The sequence below is a fragment of the Trachurus japonicus genome, chromosome 10 (genome assembly GCF_045865225.1).
Source record: "Trachurus japonicus isolate A0001 chromosome 10, Traja_1.0".
Classification (NCBI taxonomy): Eukaryota; Metazoa; Chordata; class Actinopteri; order Carangiformes; family Carangidae; genus Trachurus; species Trachurus japonicus.
Window position 1 is genome coordinate 26,461,612 of NC_140916.1, and position 17,376 is coordinate 26,478,987.

At 41.5% G+C, this 17,376-nt stretch overlaps 4 protein-coding genes across 4 annotated transcripts; 2 read left to right on the forward strand and 2 right to left on the reverse strand.

Moving 5' to 3' along the window:
* Positions 1–2,401: 2,401 nt before the first annotated feature.
* On the reverse strand, positions 2,402–4,023 carry her11 (hairy-related 11). Its single transcript, XM_085788765.1, has 4 exons — positions 3,942–4,023; positions 3,386–3,481; positions 3,196–3,289; positions 2,402–3,088 (listed from the first exon to the last, which is right to left on the reverse strand). The coding sequence occupies exons 1-4, from the start codon at positions 3,993–3,995 to the stop codon at positions 2,445–2,447; spliced, it is 888 nt and encodes a 295-aa protein (XP_085644891.1). The 5' UTR covers positions 3,996–4,023; the 3' UTR covers positions 2,402–2,444.
* Positions 4,024–6,423: 2,400 nt separating this feature from the next.
* On the forward strand, positions 6,424–7,827 carry her5 (hairy-related 5). Its single transcript, XM_085788766.1, has 3 exons — positions 6,424–6,563; positions 6,685–6,780; positions 6,885–7,827. Exons 1-3 carry the CDS (start codon positions 6,513–6,515, stop codon positions 7,344–7,346), a joined length of 609 nt encoding a protein of 202 aa, XP_085644892.1. The 5' UTR covers positions 6,424–6,512; the 3' UTR covers positions 7,347–7,827.
* A 3,381-nt stretch (positions 7,828–11,208) lies between these two features.
* Positions 11,209–13,773, reverse strand: pfdn6 (prefoldin subunit 6). The gene is made up of 4 exons (XM_085788452.1): positions 13,703–13,773; positions 13,409–13,479; positions 13,156–13,280; positions 11,209–11,494 (listed from the first exon to the last, which is right to left on the reverse strand). The coding sequence occupies exons 1-4, from the start codon at positions 13,764–13,766 to the stop codon at positions 11,374–11,376; spliced, it is 381 nt and encodes a 126-aa protein (XP_085644578.1). The 5' UTR covers positions 13,767–13,773; the 3' UTR covers positions 11,209–11,373.
* Positions 13,774–14,164: 391 nt separating this feature from the next.
* mmgt1 (membrane magnesium transporter 1) lies at positions 14,165–16,749 on the forward strand. Its single transcript, XM_085788451.1, has 4 exons — positions 14,165–14,249; positions 14,542–14,594; positions 14,695–14,798; positions 15,875–16,749. Exons 1-4 carry the CDS (start codon positions 14,171–14,173, stop codon positions 16,029–16,031), a joined length of 393 nt encoding a protein of 130 aa, XP_085644577.1. The 5' UTR covers positions 14,165–14,170; the 3' UTR covers positions 16,032–16,749.
* The last annotated feature ends 627 nt before the right edge of the window (positions 16,750–17,376 follow it).

A 17,376-nucleotide genomic window follows, 5' to 3' on the forward strand; every position in this document is an offset into this window, starting at 1 on the left:
TCTGTTTTCTCAAGCCAAATCCTTTGGTGCCTCTCAGCTGAACACATCCAGGGCTTGTTAATAGAGATTTGATCATCAGATAAAGAGTGGGCAGAGCACTGAGAGACAGGAGGAGAGAAGAATGATGATCGTGCATCTTAGGCTCTTCGCTGATGGAACAGCTCAATAACATCCTCCATTTATCCCCAGTGACAGCCGCCCTTCTATTATCCTCACGGTGAGAGGTCAGGAGGGATGGAGATCAGCTGCTCTGCCTCACTTTCTGCTGTGTCAATGCTGCCCTCTGCTGACCACACGGCCAAACACAGGCTCGCAATCAAAAATAAATGAGCGCACTGCAAATAAATGCATACAATTAAAGTTTATTATTGACTTTAAAAATGACCTCAATGATAGAAACAGTCAGCACTGTCATTATAAACCTACAGACATGGACTGATGTTGAGACAAATGCCATGTTCTTGCGCCGTAAGACTTTTGTAAGAGCCACAACCGTCAACTTTTACAGCCAGAAAAGTGTCGTTTACAATCCACTATCCTAAAATAACATTGGAAACTATCAAAAGAAAACCTTTGATGTAGATTGATTTACATCAAGGGAGAGTTGTTCTACTGTAAAACACCTTTACAACCTGAATGTAGCCTGGCCGTCACTCACTGAGGAAAAACATATATGTAATGAATATTGGATCAGGATCAAGGTAAAAAGTATGATCAGCTCACTGACAGAGTAATGTTCACTGGCTCAACTTCATAAAGAAACACAGGGGCCGCTGAGTGCTTGGGCATGCGCCTGAGGTTTAAGCATGAAACTGTGATTTGTTTGAGCATAAAAGACGTCAGAGGATGATAAAGAATAGTGTGTTAACATGCAAAGGATGGCAAGGTGGTGCATAATCACAGCTCCAGTCAAAATGCCGTGGGGCACATTCTCCACAGTTGGGATGCTAATGGTTCGCTAAAGACTGTTTGTCTTCTCAGCCTGAATAACGTGCAGCAGCTCCATGGAAACAGAGACAGTGGCAGGTGTTCCCAGTGAGGCTGCTGCTGCTGCTGCTGCTGCTGCTGCTGCTGCTGCAGGGTAACACACTGGGCCATATTGTTTGTAAGGAGCTTAATGCTGAACAGGAAGTTTGTTTAGATTCAGGCAGTTGGACGACTGTCTGAATGTTGTCAAGTGTGGACTAGTGAGACTCCTCTTTCTCTCTCTCTCTCTCTCTCTCCTCTCCCCACAACAGTATTTACCAGCAGGTGGAGTGGTGGTGAACATTGATGATATTTTACTCATTCAGTCCTGCACTGAAGTCAAACAGCAAGATACCACAGTTTTGTCAGTTTTGTTATTGTGTTTTTAATTTTTATGCGCATGAAATTATTCCAAGTAACAATTAATTAACATTTGAAAAAGGCCCATTTTAATGTTTTTTGCTGTATGTTCAGTATTTACTTCTTTTCACTGCAGAAACGTTTGTATACGACTGTAGACTCACCTGAGTGATATTAAAGAGTTTTGTCAACATCATTAAACTATTTTTTCCCATATGACATTGATGTTTAGAGTGATATACTCTAACTATAATAGCTACATATAACTCCTCTAATACCAAATGCACTGCACCATTTAAAAAAAAAGATTTCTGTAGTGTAAACTGAATTTAGTGATATAGTTTTTGGGGGTGACCTGTGGGGGGTTATATGCATAATAGTTTATATTCATTTTGTCATTGCCATTGTTGACATTTTTCTTTTTTTTCATGTTTGTCATTGTAATGTTTAAAGAAAACCGGATATGAAATTAAATATGTATCAAAAATTTTTATTATTCTGTATATTCAACTTCCTTTTCAAAAACCTTTTGCACATTGCCCACAATGCAACACAATTGTTGCCAGCAGAGATCCAATCCAGTCAAAGTCTCAGAGATGTGGAGCAGTCACACGTCTGTTTAAATCCCTTTTAATATCCATTTTCAAACTATATAGTCTTCAGCTGCAACCAATACCAAATTTATCAGACTCCACAGTCTATCTACAGTTTTTGTTATGTATGTATGTCCTTTAATCACATGCCTTCTTTCCGCGGGTTGCCTCCATAATGTCAATATAGAAGATGTACAACGATCATCAAGGGAAATAGAGGCTTTAAAAAAAAAGACTCTGGTTGTTGTGTTTTGTTTCTTATTGGTATTATATTTTCTGTATTATAAACTCTTCAGTGTTCCTATATATTGAATCCTACAGTTAGGTCAGAGTGACTTCATATCTACATAGGTACAATAGATAAACGCAGAAACGGAGACTGAGTTTCTAGTACAATTTTTATTTACAAGAAAAATAGACAATATAGGACATTTTAATGATATATACACTGTACATTGCAGGCGTGGAGACTTGTCGAGTTGTTGGCCTTGCTGCTCTAAGCCTGTCAGTCTCTGCACCTCTTCATCAAAGCCATGGTCTCCACGTGGACGTAGAAGCATTTGGCGGTGACCCCTCCCTCGGTGCAGGTCGTGGTGAGGACCTCAGGGCAGTGAGTGGGGGGAGGTGGAGGGCAGGAGGGCCGGTGTGAGGGAATGTGGGTGAGAGACTATAAAAGGAGGTGTTGGAAGATGGAGGTGACAGGCTGGGGGGGAAGGAGAAGTGAGAGGCTAATGATGGGAACGGTGGAGAGGCGGCATATGTGGAGAAGGAAGGAGAGAACCAGGGAGACGTGGGGGGGGTGAGGTGGTCGTGGCGTGGCGTGGAGCAGGATGGAGGCTGGAACGGAGAATGGGATGGAAACAGCGACTTGGAGAACTCGTCTCTTCTCTCAGATGTGCAGACGCCATCCGCAGATGCTGCTTCTGGCTTCTCCGTGTCAGTGGTTCTCCGGCTGACGTCTGTTGTTGGCTGCTGAGTGTCTGCGTGGTGTTGGAGTCCCTCGATCAGACTCATTCTCTGTGCCGGCGTTATTCTGTTCATGTAGCTGCTCAGCTGAGCCACACACTGCTGAAAACCTGCACTCTGAATGGAGAAGAGAGGAGGAGGAGGAGGAGGAGTGGCCTCTGGGAGATGAAGGCTCATTACAGGAGTCTTCATCTTGGTAGAGTCTGCAACAAGTAAAATGACAACAGATAAAACAGGAGTGTAATATTGCAACACTGATGCAACAAAAGAAACCGTATTTTCGTTCACTGGAAGAGACACGTGAACTAACCACTGGTTGGCTTCTTTCCATCAGTCCACTTCTGAAGATACTCCACAGCCAAGTCCAGGATCTCTGCTTTCTCTAGTTTAGGATTCTGCAGTCGCTGTAGTGACGATAATGAAGCAGGAGTTCATTTCATCACTGACAGGGTATGACTTTTTACAAATAGAAATGTTGAGGTTGTTTTGACATGACTCACTGGATCTGAGGTGTGATTCAACAGCAAACTTCTCAGTTCAGACAGACTCTGATTTATTCGATCTCTTCTCTTCTTCTCAACGACTGGTTTGAGAATCTAGAGGGAAGATAAACAGCATGATGGTAATGATGTTAAAACTGTGGTCACTCAACAAGGTACCCTAGGTTGTTTTCTTTTATGATTTCATCAAAATACTGCAAGATTATAATATTTATAATGCTTAATGAATATGTTACTAATGCTTTATAGTTATTGTAAAACTTAATTGGCTCTTTTGTTTTAAAAATGATTGTAAATAATGAGAAATCTCTTCACCAAAAATCAACTCCACAGGTTGGTATGATACAGCATGTTAATGTTATAAAAGTTGACAAGTTGTTATAATGAATCAGTTTTGAGCTGTTCACAAAGTGCTACTTATTCATGTCTTATAACTGATAAATACAGTATTAGTAAAGCATTTCCTGGCAGGTATAAAAGATTTGCCAAGAAAAAAAAAGAATAGCTAATTAAAAAGAGAAAAGAAAAATTGAATGGTTTTTGTTTTGTTTTTTACCCTTTTTCTGCTCCTGGCTTCGTCCACACCGGGGTCCTGCAGTTTCCTGGTCATGTTGCGGTGTCTGGTCCAGTAGGTTAGATAAATGTCCTGACTGAGCTGCAGCTCATCAAAAAGCCTCCTGCTCCCAGTGGGGCGGGGACAACTGGACCTCAGCCTGCCTCTCTGATTGGCCCACTGGTGAGAGTGACGTGACGACACTTGACTGAAAATGGTTTTATTATCGAAACTTAAAATTACCCATCAACCCCAACCCTAAGCACCAACAATCAGCAGAGGCCACATCTGCTGCTTTAAGACATTACTTTGATGATTTTCCAAGATATCATGAATTAAAATGTAGGCTGCTAAAACAAAACAAATAACCCTGGTCTTTCTTTTGCACCACAGGCCTCGTGATGTGTTATACATGAAGTAGATAAAGATACATTGTAACAGTCTTCTTAATCTACCCTCCATTTAGCATTAATTGAATTAGTCAATCTAACACATCCTGAGGTGAGACGATGGGAACCAGAGTTTTTCTCGTGGGAACAGACCTGAAGTGAGAGAGTGGGCAGCTCTCAGGACTTTTTATTACCTGTGAGACATCGACACTTTACATGAAGTGTAAAAAAAAAAAAAAAAAAAAAGACCAAACGACTGTTTGTCCACAAGGACAAATTTCCAACACTCTAATTTCTACCTCTCTTATAGTATTATAGGCTAGATGCATGGATCAGAACTATGGCTAAAATATGTTAAATAATTGTAATGAGGGAGTGAAGCTTGGTGTTGGTGCAGTGGCCAAAGGGAGCCCGTGCGGGTCACGTTTGTCTGCTGAGGTGATGAGGTGTGAGGATGTTGTTACACTTGAGTGTTAAGTGTGCGCTGCTGCAGCCTCATGCGCCATGTTTGCGCTTCACACACGCGCTCTCTTAAAAAAAAAAAAACATCCAACCACTTGTTGACCTGGTCCAAACCTGCTCTGCTCCGTTTGACCGCAGCCTCATTGTTGTTTCAGCCTTTTGTCGGCCGGTGGCGGACACAGCCGAGCAGTCACGATATTAGAAGTGAACGGTCCGTTTCTCTGCCACCATAGGCGCGTTTAAAAACTCATTAGTTTCCATCACAGGCACATTATAGGACTTATTTACGGGGCGGGCCCACGTGCCTTGAATCCCCATACACACTGATGCATGGCCACAGAAAGAGAGAGACTCTTAAAATCCATTACCCTGATTTCTTCCTGCTTTAACTAAACCACCGTCTTGATCACAGACAAAGATATTTAGACCTAAATGTAACATGTAGATCCACACTGCGTTAAACAGATCAGCAGCTTCAGTGGTTCCCAGCTCCATAGTAACCAGCTCCGACCCCTGAGCCTGCACTAATCGCCCTCTCTTTGATTTTAAACGGAAGTATCATTGCCTCTGAAAAGACACTTAATCTCTCCGGGATCCCCGTGATCCGATCATCCCAGTGTTATCTCCACACTTTAGCCAATTATGGGGATCAGGACTGAGCAGAAATGCAGTGCTGAGAAAGCTACAGCCAACATTCACAGCCCACTGCACTCTAATCCCACTCCTTCACAATTTTATACATATATAATATACACAAAATACAGAATTACTGTAACATTCAACATCACAGATTCCTCCTGCAGCCACACCCAGGTGAACACAACACCTTCACACAACACAACCACCTAGGTGTTAAGCACCCAATTTGGCTCTATAGCACCAGGTCAGGAGGGTGTGGTGCATGTACAGTGTGTGTGTGGTGCATGTGTGTGTGTTAGGATGGTTTCTTTCAGATTATTTGGGAGAAAGTGTGGTTGGAGAAAAAAATCCAATGTAAACGTGCTTTTAATTAGAAATAGAGATAGAGAATGATGATGATGAATAGATTACTATGGCAACTAGTAGCCTACTCATCTATTCTTAACTTTTCCTGATGTTAATATCTTACTTTCTTATATGTTTTATAGTTTTTCTATGGTGCACTGTATATTTTATTGTTTATCTTGAGTTTCATGTAATTCTTAGATGATGGGAGTGGAACTTCGTACAGGCTTCATTCCCTCCTTGCACTGTTTTTTTTTTTAACTTGTGCTAAATAAATCAAAATTCACAATTCAAACTACTGGAGTAAAACTAAAAGTTTGACTCCTTGGTCTATATCAGAAAACTGTATCTGAACACAGACAGTCAGATACAATAAAAACAACTGCTGTATCATTTGACTGTATTGATCCTTTAAATGACTGGACTGGTAAACTTTATTTTATTTATTTATTTATTTATTTATTTCACACTTCCATTTCTGCTACACTTCTGCTCTACAAACACTGATAATTAATCACAGACACTGATCATTATTTAATGCTGTAGTTTAGGCCAACTTTTATTTCAGTTCATTCAGTCACTCCTTTCCTCAGAGTCACGGCTGCTGAATGAATGAGGGGGCGTGTCCCGTGGGGGGCGTGGCTCTGTGCAGGGACACACACAGATTTTAGTGCGGACACCTACACGTGTGTACTTCACTTGGACTCACAGGACAAACAGACACGACACAGGTTTCACCATGAAGGTTTTATCTTCACCACAGTCTCCTGGACAGAGGAGCGTGAGGAGGGTGAGACGCTGATTTCTGGCTGTTTTAAGGGAAACAAACTGTTGTAGGTAGGACGCTGCTGCTGCTCGAGGTGATCATGTTATCATAATGCTAAAGTTGTGCTTCTCACTGAAACCCTCAGGTGTCCAAACCTCTGATGGAGAAACGCAGGCGGGAGCGAATCAACCACAGTCTGGAGACATTACGACTTCTGATGCTGGAGAGCACCCACAACGAGGTGAGTCTGCTTTATCACCGGTGTGTTGTGATTCCTGACAACCTGTGTCAGCATCAGGTGGTTTGGGCCTATAACTAATACATCATTATGCTTTCTTGGTTTAGAAACTGAAGAACCCGAAGGTGGAGAAGGCCGAGATCCTGGAGAGTGTGGTCCAGTTCCTCCAGTCAGAACCGGAGGTGGACCACCAAGTCCTGACCAAGCAGCAGAGCCGCGCCCGTCGGAACAGCTACCAGGACGGCATGAGGACGTGTCTGCTGAGGGTCAGCCGCTTCGTGGCCTCCAAGGGCCCAGACTCAGAGGGAACCAGTGGGGATAATACACTTCAGGCTTCTTTTGCGCTTGCCGAGCCCCACGCACACAGACAAATCCACAGGGCGCTGATCCCCGCTGCTGTGGCCGAGCCGGCCGCGCTGGGTCCTCAGCATCTGTCCCACCACCATCACCACCGCCAACCGGTCCTGACCCAGGTGACCGGCCTCCACTGTGAGACCCGGAAGCTGCTCTCCTCCTCGGCAGCGTCCTTACACATCACCGACCCGGTGTGGAGGCCCTGGCCCCAGTGACGCTTTGACACTTTGATGACACAGATTTTATTTTTGGATATGAAGCTCAGTGTACATGCCCACAGACTGTGTAAATATGTATCTGATTGTACAGCACGACCTCTCTTGTAAATGAGAAATGAGAGAAATCTATGAGAGCTCTGTAACCGCGCGTTTTTGCTTTTATGATCACCTGTTACGCACGTGCATCATATACTGTGTTTTTTTTCTCTCTCTCTTTTTTTTTTTTTTTAGATTTTTATGTGTAAATATAAAAAGTGTAGCCAGGGCTGTTCGCAGATTCGTTATTTTTTACATCTAGAGTATATTTACTGATGCTGAAACACGTGCGTAAACTGTTCAGCGCGTGCGTAAAATCGCTTTTCTGCTTTTGAGTTGATCAGGGATTGATTCTATTTTTTTGCTTTGTTCTGAGTGTGTATATATTCTTGGTGAGTTCTGTCCCTACTTGCAATAAAAGTACAATTTCCTGATCACTGCAGATCTTTGAAGTGGCCTGTTTACTGTGTGAATGGCTGAACTTGAGTGGACCATACAGCTGCCCTTTTAAGGACAAGCAAGGACATCTACAGGACAGTTAACACGTACTTTATCCAGACTGGACAGCAGTTATGGCACATTTTGTCTATTGACATGTTGATGGGATAGGGGACCCAGTGCTCCTATGATCTACAGAGTAGGTTTTTTATATGTAGAAAAGCAAACTTAAGTGGTCATTCACACACGTCTAGCATCCAGACTGATTCTGGCGGGAAAGCATCCGATTTACAAAAAACATAGACTGCAGAAAAAAACACGTGTGTTGTATTCAATAAGTGAATCAATATACAGAAAACTTTTGACTGCCATTTGTGAGGAATCCCCTCCCACACAATGAAATACATTAAAATCCATAAACAGAACTGTATGAGTTCATACCACTGTTGGCTGATTTAACACCAGGGCTTTCAGGGTCATTTAAATAGAGTGCATATATTGTGGTTCAAGATAAAGTGCTGCTTGTAAGTTTGTGACCCCTCCAAACATGGTGAATGTGGCCAAATAATGAAATTTTGGGCTCATCTGTCCAGACAATGGCCTTCCTTTGGTTTGTCAAAGTTTGTTCTTTCTTGAGAACAGAGGCTTCCTTCTAGCAACTCTCCCATAAATTACATCTATAACTTTCTATGACTTCAGAAAAACTGCATTAGTAAGGTAGATCCAAGTAACAAATTTGTGTGGTTGGACGATGCTGAGAAGCCAAAACAACTTTTTCAGTTGAAAATATTTGCATTTTCTTTATTTCTTGAAAATGCAATGAGAGGAAGAGCGATATATAGATGAAAGTAATCTTAAATTGTTTATTTATGTGTCGCACTCGTGTCTGTAATACCAACAGGAAGGACTGTCTAGTTTTTGTCTTGTAATGGTGGCATGATACGGAAAATAAATATTCATTCATCAATTAATTCTTTCATTCATATAACAATCTTTTGCTTCTTGACAGTCCACTTCTGAGCAGAGTTGTGGTGATGCTGAGTTTACTCCATGTGTAAATTATTTGTCTTACAGATCTTAGAAAACCTTTCCTAAGGTTTACGTCTGCTGAATACTTGGGCTGTTGGGCATCCACATGTGTTTCACCTGAGTCTATGGGTTAGCCTACTTGACTTTACCAGTGCAGCAGCTGGGGTTCACTTACTAATACTCCATGATTCCATGTTTCACAGTTTACTTGCTACTCACAAAGTTCCCTCAAAACAAGTATGCAACTGATAAACATAAACCTGACATTTCATTTATAAAAACTGGTGATGGTAAAATAAGAAAATCATGGCAAAAAAACAACCACAAACAAACAGATAAATCTAAACTACTCAGGGTTCACAAACCTTCAAGCAGCACTGTATATACATAGGGAGCCTCTGGTGTTTCATTGTTGCTATAGTTTCAGAGTCTAAAGTGTTTTGTATATTGTGTGGAAGAGTCTGGATGCTGTGAGTGTGGACAACGTCGTGTGCTTTGTGCTTTTCTACATTTGAAAACAGCACTTAGGGCAACATGTCCCATGTATCAACATATGAATGAACTGCATCACCTTCTAACTGCCCTCCATCTGGGGACAGTACGCGCTAACTGTCCGCACATCGCCCCTTTCAGCGGCAATGTGCGCGTCTCTGGTCAACAGTGATGATAATCTGACTGTTGCAGTGAATTATAAAACACACGCGTTAAAACTGGATGAGCATGTGGACATTGTTATGAGATGCGCTTCTATGTTTTCTGATTAGGTTAAACAGTGTGTTGTGTTATGTTGTGTTGTGTTGACCCACATTTATCCTGCGGTCCTGCGCCGGTGCAGTGCTGCAGCATGTGGGCATCCCTCCAGAACCCGTGTGAAAACATCTTGTATCAAAGGAGGTGTTAGTCTCGCTGGGCTGGTCTCTGGACAGGATGCTCCTTTGTGGCTTTTCATCTTCAGCCCCCTGGTGAAAAGCCCACAGGACTAAGTAAATCAATTAAAGCAGGAATCAGATTAGGGGGGTTTCATTCCAGAGGCATCTGTCTCAATGAAGATTAAATTTGTTGTCAGTCTCAGATTAGTTCAGTGCGGATGTGTCTGCTTCAACTTCTGCACTTTGTTTACTTAGGATAAAAAGTTCCAGAGTGACTGAAGAACGACCTTCACCTTTATTTACACGAGACCTGCCCAGGTTGTTGAAGTGCGACCACCACACCGCTGAAGTGTTGTTGTGTGTTTTACCACATCAGCGCGAACACGGTAAAGTAAAGTGGTAAATCACCGTTTGGTCTCACAAACAAACATGTGATGCGTTCACTTGCCTTCACATCAACATGGTCAATGATGCAGCTTCAGCAGTGAAGTGAACTCTGTATGGAGGTTGGCTGTCAACCTCCTGCACAGAAAACAACACATTTAAATGCCGGTATAGATAAACTACTCCTGCATATTTGATCGTATGTTTTAGTAACAGTGTGGCTGGTGAAGTTATGGCCCACCCTCACTCTTGGCCACGTGTCGCCTGCTCCACAGCCTCAGTGTTGATACTGGGAAAACACCAAGGTGTTAATGGGTTTGCTGGCTCCCACGCGCCACAGGTGACTGGCTCATGCACGAGGACAGCTCTGTGCCTCGGTGTTATTGCTGCACATCTGTTTGTGACAAAAGGCTACAACACATGTTGTACGGCCATTAACTGTAAAATGCAAACGATTAGACGCTGGATTTAAGATACTAAACAGTTATTTAAATTCTATATTCATAATTTAAAAAATATACTCTGAAATTCAAAATAGCCCCCATATGACCATATGCGTTCAATGCTAGTGTGTTCACCACCGTCGTCCATACGGCTACACATGTCGTCAGAAAGATAGACAGTGTCTTAAATAGACAGATATTCTGTGCAAGTGCATATATATTTGTACGTAGTCATGCCATATATTCCCTACAAATGTAAAGCTGCCCGGCCCGGTCACTCAGCAGTTGATAATGTACAAACTATATCAGATATCATTCATCGCTGATATCCGAGCTCTTTGGCGGCTACAGCTGAGGAAGTTTTCCTTCTGTAAACTGTGGAGGATTTTGTTTGTGATTCTCTGTGTTGTCTAAATCCTCCGCTGGTGGTGACGGTGGAGAAATCACATTAATCAGTGTGAACAAAGCTCCACCGCTGAGAGTCTGAGCTGAGGGGAGGGTCAGTGGCTGAACAACATCTGCTCTGGTGGCCACAGGCCTGCCCCAGTAATTAAACACAGGCATGCAGACACGCACGCACACACACTTTTTATGCAATGTACCAGTACTATCAGTTGAAGAAAACTCACTCAACTACAAATAAAATCAAATGTGAAAATATGACCGTTCATGAAAAACATGTTTATTCTTATTAACAAGAGAAATGCCACAGTAATAACACTGTAAAATAACGACAAGATACAAGCAGAATGTACTCAGCAGATGTACATGGTATTATGACTATCCCCTATCAATGCATCAATGTGTGTGGGAGCGTGTGTGTGGTCAGACTTTTCCGGCAGTGAGGCCCTGAGCTCGCTGGAACTCCTGCTGTAAACTGGCCAACACTTCTCGGTGCTGATCAGACTTCTTCTCCATGTCTTTCAGGAGGGTCTCGTACCTCTGACTAGAACAGGACAAAACAACACATTATCAATTGTGCAATGTAACAGAAACACCAGAAAAACACACATTTGACCATAGCTACACTCACTGAATGTACTTATGAGAAATGTTGCTCACGTCTCTAAAATATCATTTTTTTGACTTCATACCATAGTACAGGCAATTCTATGTGCTAATGGTAGTTATCTGTCCTACAAACATAAACAGGAGGCTAGGTAACAGCAGTATAAAAACAATAAAATTAAAATCGATACAAATGTGCCACAAGACTAACCATAAAAATGAAGCACATCAGTGTTTAATATTGTGCCATTATAAACATACAACCGTGATCACACCGACGAGAGTAAAGACTAAAATTGTCTTATTAATCCTTATTGATCATAATTACACAGCTGAAGTCTGTCTCAGTTTCCACTCCTGAGGTGTTTGTGAGGATTTAATTCTTCATTTACACCATTAGAAGCAGCTGAGTCACACCGAGTCAACGGTGACATTCAATCATTTATCTAACCACACAGTTGTGTCCCATTCTACTTCAATTTGTTGAATAACAAGAAACACACAATCACATAGAAGAGGGTGCAGTATAATAAAACTCACTGTGGTGTTATCTGCTAGAGGAAATTACTTGCATTTAAATCTTATGGCTGATGCTTTTATCCCAGATAAAACATAAAAGTGAAGGACATCAGTAAGCTTCAATTGAGTACAGGTATCTTAATGTAATTAGAAAGTACAGTAAGTGTAGGGAGATAAGGAAGTGCAGCAAAAGTGCAGAGTAAATACTAGTGTTAGGGCTTTAGAGAGGCAGGTGGACACCTCTACTCTGAGAGGATGCAGTAGTTTGTTCCGCCACCAGAGAACCACAGATGAGAACAGTTTGGACTGAAATTGCTCTGTGTGCAGGGAGGGAACCGCATCGCTTAGAGTAGATCCTTTATCATTCATCATACATAGATTTAAAATGAAAGGGATTAAAACGTAACATTTAAAGTTTGTGTGTGATATTAGACTGATTAATTAAAGGTCACAAAGTGTAAATTTCACTGTAATAACTGAGTTTATTGTAGACCGCTTCAATGTCCAACTAAAGGAAGCTGCATTGGTCACGTTAAAAGTTGCCTTTCATTAGCATAGGTTTTATTGGAGTCACTGTAATAATTTATTCAATCTGGATATGAACATTACTTGAAGCAAAATAGAGCGACTGTTTACTGAGGGAACCACATAACTCATATGTGCAGTATATTTCAGAATATGGTGCTCACAGATATGGTCAAATAAAAGAAGCTTTGCAGTCGTAGATTATTAATGTTTATCAGAGACTACTCTGAGTGGCAGTATGGCCGAGCTGCAATTCATTACAGGGAAAACCTTTCCACTTCTCTCCACACATTACTACATTGTGTGTGCACTCTGTCAACTCATACCTGAGTGCCTATAACCACACAGGACTGATACATATGAGAATATGGACTTCTCCATGTAAGACAGCTCTTCTAATGAATATGTAGAAAGATGTTGGTGTGTCATGTATATAATAAATTCCTTTAAGGGTACTGAATATCTATTTGTCTTTAAATACAGTATTTCTCAGATACCGTATCAGGTAAGACTTGGGTATGATTGCTATGGAAATAACCAAATTTAGTGACTTACATTTCTCCATTAATATACTCCAGCCTTTTCCCAACCGTAGCTTTGGCTTCATCCAGTTCTTGCTTCACCAACACTGGTCCAATAAGCTTATAAACTGTGTTTGTGCTGTTCAGCAGATCTAGCTCCTGGAGAGATGGAGACAGAGAGAGGGATCACATCTTTAATTCCAAACACTGTCTGACTTTAATTACACAACACTGTACTGCCCACTCAAGCATACTGATATAAAAGGAGGACAATAAAACGCTCTTACCTCCTTGACAATGTTGTTCTCTGTCAGCTGAGACTCCAGCTTCTGTCTGGCTGACACGCTCTTGCTAACATCTGAGAGACAGACACACATGTGATTATTGTAAGGGTTTGTGTGAAATCATATTTATCACATTTACACAATAAAACGTTGCTGTAACCATAAGTAATACTTTTAATCAGTGGGAAATGTCGATGTAGCTCCTTTCATGTAGGAACGAGGTATCCCTATATGGTCACTTAGCTCGCCCACAACATGGCACGATAAGAGAAAAAGACATGCTCTGCTAGCACCTACCTTTCTGCATTTGTGTATGTTTTTCTAATTCCGCCTTTAGTTTCTTCTGAATGGCCTCTGCCATGTTTGTGTTTGCTCGAGTGAGTACTACGGACTGAGAAGATATATTGAATGAGAAATAGCTAAATGTGGTGTGGCATGAGAGAGCTGGGTTAGCTAACAGGAAGGGCTAGCGGCTACACCGGATGTTAACGGGTTACTTCACAATAAGAGCCCTCACTACCTCGGGGGTATCAATTAACGAACAAATAAGCTCACAGAAATACAGAAGATGACAAATAAATAATTTTAAGTCATCTAATGTTTCCTTTTTTTCATATATGTTTTAATTCAAATGCGTTCACGTCGTTTTCCTTCAGTTAGTAATAATTTTTCACACTGTCATGGTTGCGGCTCTTTACGACACTATTTTTTTACGACAGCGTTTTTTACGACACTGCATACAGTTCCTCATCGCTCCGCTTCAAGATGGCCTCGTCGTTTTGGAAAGGTGTTGTCGGCGTCGGACTCTTTGCCTTAGCTCACGCAGCTTTCTCGGCGGCACAGCGTGAGTATCTGAACAGGGGGCGAAGACGCGGGTCTCGGCGTTGCCCCGTAGCCCGCGGGGAGCTCCGCTGTTTCCCGGCAGGTCGATAAAACACCGGGATGGGCCTGTCGGTCATACAGCAGGCTAACTAGATGCTAGCGCGGCTTAGCTCCGCTTTGAATCAGACAAGAGGCTGTTTTATCCACAACTATTATAAAGCCCACGGCCAGAAGGATGCATCGACCTGTGTGACTTGCATAATCGCAGATTTTGAACACATTTGCTCATCAATCCATCTCATTTCTCCCATCAGATCGATCATACATGAGGCTCACAGAGAAGGAAAACGAGACACTACCAATTGATGTGAGTGGCATTAACCCTTTAAATGTTCATTGAATTTTTGAAAGAAAAAAAAAACCTTAAGAATTGTCTCTATTTATCACGACCCCTTCTCCTGTTTCAGATTGTATTACAGACCCTCCTATCGTTTGTGATGACCTGTTATGGTATTGTCCACATTGCTGGAGAATTCAAAGACATGGATGCTTCCTCAGAGCTGAAAAACAAGTAGGTTTGATATACCCTGCAGCACCTCACTCCCCTGACAGTGGAGGTGTTTGTGTCCACCTGCCACCGCGGGAACATGCACTTCACCACCTCACTTGCATTTATAGAAACGTTACTGTGAGTCAGTTCCCACTGAGACACACTCACCCTCCCAGAGGCACTGTTGTGTTATTGAGTAATGTGGCCTGTATGTTGGGAAAGGTCGGCTGCAGCTCAGTCAACCAAGTCTGTTAAAAATAAAGGCGCTATACCAGAATTTTAATAACTCTTTAAAAGGGAAATTAATCTTTGATTCCGTCATTAATCATTCAATCTATGAAAAATTTAAAGATGACCAAAATAAATTGATTTTGACATTTTTTTCACAGAGGCCACAGTTATATTTTCATCTGGGTTGTTTTGAGCCTTCAGATATTCAATATACTGTCATTCCTGCAAAGATAATCAGCTAATCATCATTTGTAAATAGAAGTATCATACTGGCAAGTGACAGGAAAATAATACATTTAAAACATGTTGGAGGCTACGTTTTGGTCATTTCTTTTATAAAGACATTTTTTTCTTTTAAAAACACATTCAATTCACAGTCATAAAACAAAAAGGGTAAAGGAAAGACTAATATGATTAATTGCTAGTTTAATTAACCTGATCATTAACCACTAGATAATCTCCAGTTGTTGTGCTACTGCTCTAAATCACTAGGTTATTATTTATATTTATCCACTTTAATCCTGAAGCTGTTGTGTGACACAGACTTACATCTTCATATCATAGCCAACAGCATATAAGTGCACACTGTGCTGTACAGTGATAACTAGATCATTTTGGGAGTCTTTTAAAGTTGATATGTGTTCGAATTTGAATTCCATCAGCAGCACTGATTCATCTACTCATTTTAGATATTGTCAGAAGAAGAATAAATATGTTGCCATATAAAGAAGCTTGCACTGCAGGAGAATTTAGCTCTGTCTGGTACAGATGGTACAATGCACATGCAGCAGTTGTTCTGCGGTTCTGAAAGCAGCACAATATTTGCAGTTCCAGCCTTTTCATAACTCTTTTTTTTTTCTCCCCAGAACATTCGATACACTGAGGAACCACCCGTCCTTTTACCTTTTCAATCACCGGGGTCGGGTGCTATTCCGCTCACCGGAGGAAGAACCATCCTCTGCACGCAACCAGCAAGCTCTCCCCAACCCCATACGGCTACGCAAGCTGGAGCATTTGCACTGAGACTGGCCTTTTCCTGCCTGTAATATCATCTACGTCAGATAAGATTTGTTTTTGTTAGACAGAGGGGGCAAAGTGAGAATTCATCTTCCTCTACTTTAATTTGTATTTGTATATAAACTAATATACTGTCCAAACTTGCATCTCTGTCCATAGAAGTGGTCACTACCATTATTCAACACTGACTGTGCCAACCCTTCAGTTTTTTTCAAGCAGATTTGTTTGTATATACAGTAGAAACGCGTTGGAGTCTTAAGATACCGAGACATCTCCCCTCTGTTGTCCCTTCTGAACTGAACTGGGATATTGCTGTCCTTTGTATATCCTTTGTATGAGGGGCGTAACAATGCCTGTTAAGTTACTGTTTCCTTTCAACCACACATCAGTCTCGAGCAGCTGCCCGGGCAGAACTTTTAACTGAAATGAGTTTTGTTGTATGAACTGAGGACCCCCCTTTTCCCTTTGATGATTTCCTGGAAGCTCGAAGGCTCGTCTGTACATCCTGTATGCAATAAAGAGGTGTGATTTATGCCACAGGAAATCAGCTGGAGGTGAGAGCAGAAAACGTTAGACAGCCGTTCATCGATACTGTGAACACTAAGGCAAAGTAGAGAGCAATGGTACATTAATTTGGGTGACGTTCAATTTTCCTTCATTTTACTTTTTTGTTAAGATGCAACAGATTGTTTTTAATTTAATAAAAGGCATACTGATTTTATAAGGTGTTGGTGTTTTTTCCCCTCAGAGCTCATGCAGGGGGTTTGAAAGATACTTTTGATTAAATCTCACAAACTGAGGATCAATCATATCCTGTGCTGCCATCTTCCAAAAAAAATTAAAAGTAAATGCAGTCACAGTGCTGTTAAGTTACTGTCAGAATGACTGTATGCGTAGTTGGGCTTCTAGCCCGTCCTCACTGAGCTGTTTGACTGCAGCATCATAAAAAAAATTGCTCCTCAAAAGAGCTGCAGCCATTGGCCTCTAGGTGTCAGTGTGAACCTTCAGCCTGTTCAAACTGTTAAATGTCTCAATTTAGGTTCAGCTGAATGTTGTTTCCCTTGGATTGAACACATCTGTTTTTAGATCAACTCCATGAAGTAAAAACTTCTGATGGATTTATTTAACCAATAACATATCCTGGGATGACGGCTGAAATGCTGCCTTTATTTTAGGAAGGATCCAGGCTAGTTTTTTATATTGTAACTGTAAGGTTTAGGGAAGTGCTGTTTAATGGGTTGTGTTGTTCTAGGTCAGTGGGTGAATAAAGATAAATGTCACTTAGTCATGAGATAACTGAAGGAGGGCAGCAGTAAAACTTGTTTTGCCTTATTAAGTTGGTCATAGTTAA